The sequence below is a fragment of the Dermatophagoides farinae genome, chromosome 3 (assembly GCF_024713945.1).
Source record: "Dermatophagoides farinae isolate YC_2012a chromosome 3, ASM2471394v1, whole genome shotgun sequence".
In the NCBI taxonomy this organism is placed as follows: domain Eukaryota; kingdom Metazoa; phylum Arthropoda; class Arachnida; order Sarcoptiformes; family Pyroglyphidae; genus Dermatophagoides; species Dermatophagoides farinae.
Window position 1 is genome coordinate 1,388,964 of NC_134679.1, and position 1,116 is coordinate 1,390,079.

At 30.0% G+C, this 1,116-nt stretch overlaps 1 protein-coding gene across 1 annotated transcript; it reads right to left on the reverse strand.

The window, feature by feature from the left end:
• Window positions 1–256: 256 nt before the first annotated feature.
• Window positions 257–643, reverse strand: LOC142597370 (RCC1 and BTB domain-containing protein 2-like). The gene has a single exon (XM_075729095.1). It carries the CDS (start codon window positions 641–643, stop codon window positions 257–259), a length of 387 nt encoding a protein of 128 aa, XP_075585210.1.
• Between the last annotated feature and the right edge of the window lie 473 nt (window positions 644–1,116).

Sequence of the window (1,116 nt, forward strand, 5' to 3'; positions counted from 1 at the left end):
TAAATAAAATTTACATTGAATAGAATGAATGAGATATAACCACCCCTTATAATTCATTTAATCCGAACGAATTATCCATATGGATGGTTCTGGTAAAACGGAAAAAAAATTAAGCTAAGCAAGTCATTTGAATTGTTTTGATTTTGATTTATTGATCAAAATTGTAAAGAAAAATGAAAAAGTAATAAATTTTTATTTTTTTTTTTAACAATATGGAATGAATGATTGTTTATGGTAAAAATATAGTAAAGATAGTTTAAAAAAATTTTGTACGTTTGGATGATGAAGATTGTTGGTTTCCAATTTTGTTCAGATGAACAATCTTATCATACAATTCCTTGATTTCATATTTGTTGATTAATAAAAGATATGTAGACATAGTTTGATCGTCCAAATCGTTTCGTATGAATGTTTTACAATATTCCATTAATTTTAAATCACCATAACAGTTTGCAAGATCAACAAGTTCGGTAATGTTCTCACGATTAATATAAATTTTACCAGTATGTAACATAAGCAAGTAGGCATAATATGTTTCATACGAATAATCGTTAATGATCACTTGATCATTTTCAATCCAATTACCGGAAAACATTCGACGATAATATTCCGATACAGATTTTAGATAACATTTGCACGCCATGATAAGTTTTTTGTCAATTTTAAATTCCACATCATAATTATCATGATCATTGAATAATCGTAAGATTGATTTGTACGATATTGACGATTTGTACGATACGATCTGAATTTATAGATTGTTGATGTTAATCCGAATGTTATTGGTGATGATAGAATCATTGTCGATGCAGCTACAAATGATGTCAGATAATAATCATCCAATCTTCTAGGTGATGACCATATGCCATATTTGGTTTTTCCCCAGGCATAGTACGATGATCCATCATATGCCAATGAAAAGCTGTCGAATTTTGAACATGCAATTTGTTGTACATTTTCAATTGGTATTTTTGTCGGTGTTGATCGTAAAATATCATCACCAAGACCAAGTTCATATCATTTGGAATTGAAACAAGACGTGGGGTAATTCGGTGTACAGTAATACCCCGCTTAACGCTGCCCCGTTTAGCGCTGATTCGATATAACGCTGTACAA

Excerpts from the sequence above, each read along its gene's own strand:
- LOC142597370 (XM_075729095.1), bottom strand. The coding sequence starts at position 643 with ATGGCGTGCAAATGTTATCTAAAATCTGTATCGGAATATTATCGTCGA.